The 2084-nt window shown below is 36.2% G+C and overlaps 1 protein-coding gene across 1 annotated transcript in view; it reads left to right on the top strand.

Moving 5' to 3' along the window:
* The first annotated feature begins 610 nt into the window (after positions 1-610).
* LOC115238409 overlaps positions 611-2084 on the top strand; it is a 21121-nt gene continuing 19647 nt past the window's right edge. Inside the window, exons 1-2 of the mRNA XM_029812193.1 lie at positions 611-1173; positions 1460-1921. Of these exons, the coding sequence (XP_029668053.1) occupies positions 1123-1173; positions 1460-1921 (513 nt within the window). The 5' untranslated portion in view covers positions 611-1122. The remainder of the gene's footprint in view (positions 1174-1459; positions 1922-2084) is intronic.

Here is a 2084-nt window from a genome sequence, read left to right as displayed (position 1 = left end):
AAAAGCGGTATGCCGCGTGCGTGGTCGGCTCTGCGTGGGGTTGTTACGCTCTCTCGCCGTCACGAGTATTGATCCCCGCCCGGAGGCCGCTACGTGAATGGGTTACGGCTGTCTCGCACCATATCGCAGAATTTTCGGACGGTCCTCTCTCTGTCGCGCGCCCTTCGTCTCCTCGAGATTTCCATCTCCCTTCCCATCTCGGATCCCCGAGGGAGCCTTTGTATATTTCGCTGCTGGTCACCCCGGCGCGCGCGGGGGTGCCACCGATATCAACACGCGTCACGCATCGCGTACTCTTATCGCGGATGATATGGGATGTCGAATGCGCAGCTTGCAAGAGAAAGGGAGAGAGAGAAAGTACAGATTGCCTTTTTATCGTAGAGGGATAATATAAAGCTCATTTTATTAAAAAAAAAAAAACGATTTAAAAAAAATATTGTCTATTTTATTATTAAAAAAAATCAAATTTTTTAATCTTTGATTTTTAGAGCCACCCAAACTGTAGATTTGTCCGTAAGATCTATATTAACTTTACTAAAAGTTGACTCGATGCAATTCTTATGCGTAATTGTTTTTTGCTTTTTATTTTCTTTCTTCTATTTTAAGGGTTTTATGTAATACATATATACTGTGTGTCGTTCCTAATAGCAAGCATATTAGCATATTTAGCTAGTCGTGCGGTAATAACGAAGTTAAGCAATTTAACTGAAGGGAATACGCGACAAATTGTCTCGTATAATTGCGTCAGCCGGTCTTAAAAATGATATAAGAGTCCAGCACGCGCATTGAGGACATTATTATACGATATTAGAAATACGAAATATCTTGTTTATTACGCGAAAAAAAGTGTGTTATATCCATACAAACATGTATATAAAACCGTGAATATAGGAAAGGAATTCAATTAGCTGACATAATTTTTTATCAAACCTATCTTCAAGATATCACGGGAAGGGATTGGTAGTGACATTTCTAGAGGTTGTACATATATTTGTTGTTCATTATTTAGAATGCCTATTGTAGAGGCAATATCTAGAGACTGTTTAAGACATATATGTAGAAAATTGTTATAAAATTATAATATATATATTATAATCGTGTGCAAAATTTTAATCTCCTATCATGACAGACGACCAGCTATATGTGTCGTTTAGGAACGAACAAACATTATCGGTAATAAAATATTGCTTATATAATCAGTTCAATTACTTAAATTAAATAATTAAACAATAAACAATAAATATATGATAAGATATAAAATTTAGTATTTTATCTTTGTGCGTCAAATTGTAAAACGTGCTCTTTTGCTGTAATAAAAATTAAAATCATCACTTATAAAATTGTATATATATGTATGTACAACTTTATAAGTGATGTTTTACGGTTTATTTTTCTTATGTTACAGAGAGAGAAAATATAATTCTTAAAACTTTTCTCTCACGTCTCGCTTATATTTTAGATAAATTTATGCGAATATACAAATCGAAACGCGGCATTCGATTTAGAAACATATGGACCTTATCTCGACAAGATTCGAGAGCTCTTCGTACCCAGTCTGGAATACAGAATCCATTCCTTGTTGAAAGAGTTCGTGTACAGCAGGGATTCTCGATGGGCAATGCAATTTCCATATTTCAAGAAATTCGTCGATGCGATAACCACTTGGAGAGATCCTTTAATTAAAGCGGCCGAATACGATATCGGGACGATGGAAAAAGCGATAAGAAGTACTGTCAAACGCGTAGTGAAAGACGATCTGGTTACCAGCTTCCTGGATTCTATTACTCTGCATTATAGATTGAATAAAATTTGCCGCGAACTTGATGCGCTAGGAATCGAGGACAATATCTTGCGAAGCCTGAACGTATGGAACTTTGTCAACGAGAAGAAGTATCGAGCGGATCACGATTACATCACGTATGTGTGAATCGGTATAATCTAAAATCACGTGCATCTGTCGACACGACTGTCTTGATTATTTGCATTAGTCATTATGATAAAATTCTAATTTAATTGAAAAGTTATTTACCCACATCAAAATAAAACGAGCGTTTGACATCGTCCTTTGCTTATTATCGTGCAAA

This window comes from Formica exsecta, unplaced genomic scaffold, assembly GCF_003651465.1.
Source record: "Formica exsecta isolate Colony F162 unplaced genomic scaffold, ASM365146v1 scaffold333, whole genome shotgun sequence".
Lineage (NCBI taxonomy): Eukaryota > Metazoa > Arthropoda > Insecta > Hymenoptera > Formicidae > Formica > Formica exsecta.
The sequence above is the reverse complement of the archived record's forward strand: the minus strand, read 5'-3'. Positions and strand labels throughout refer to the sequence as shown.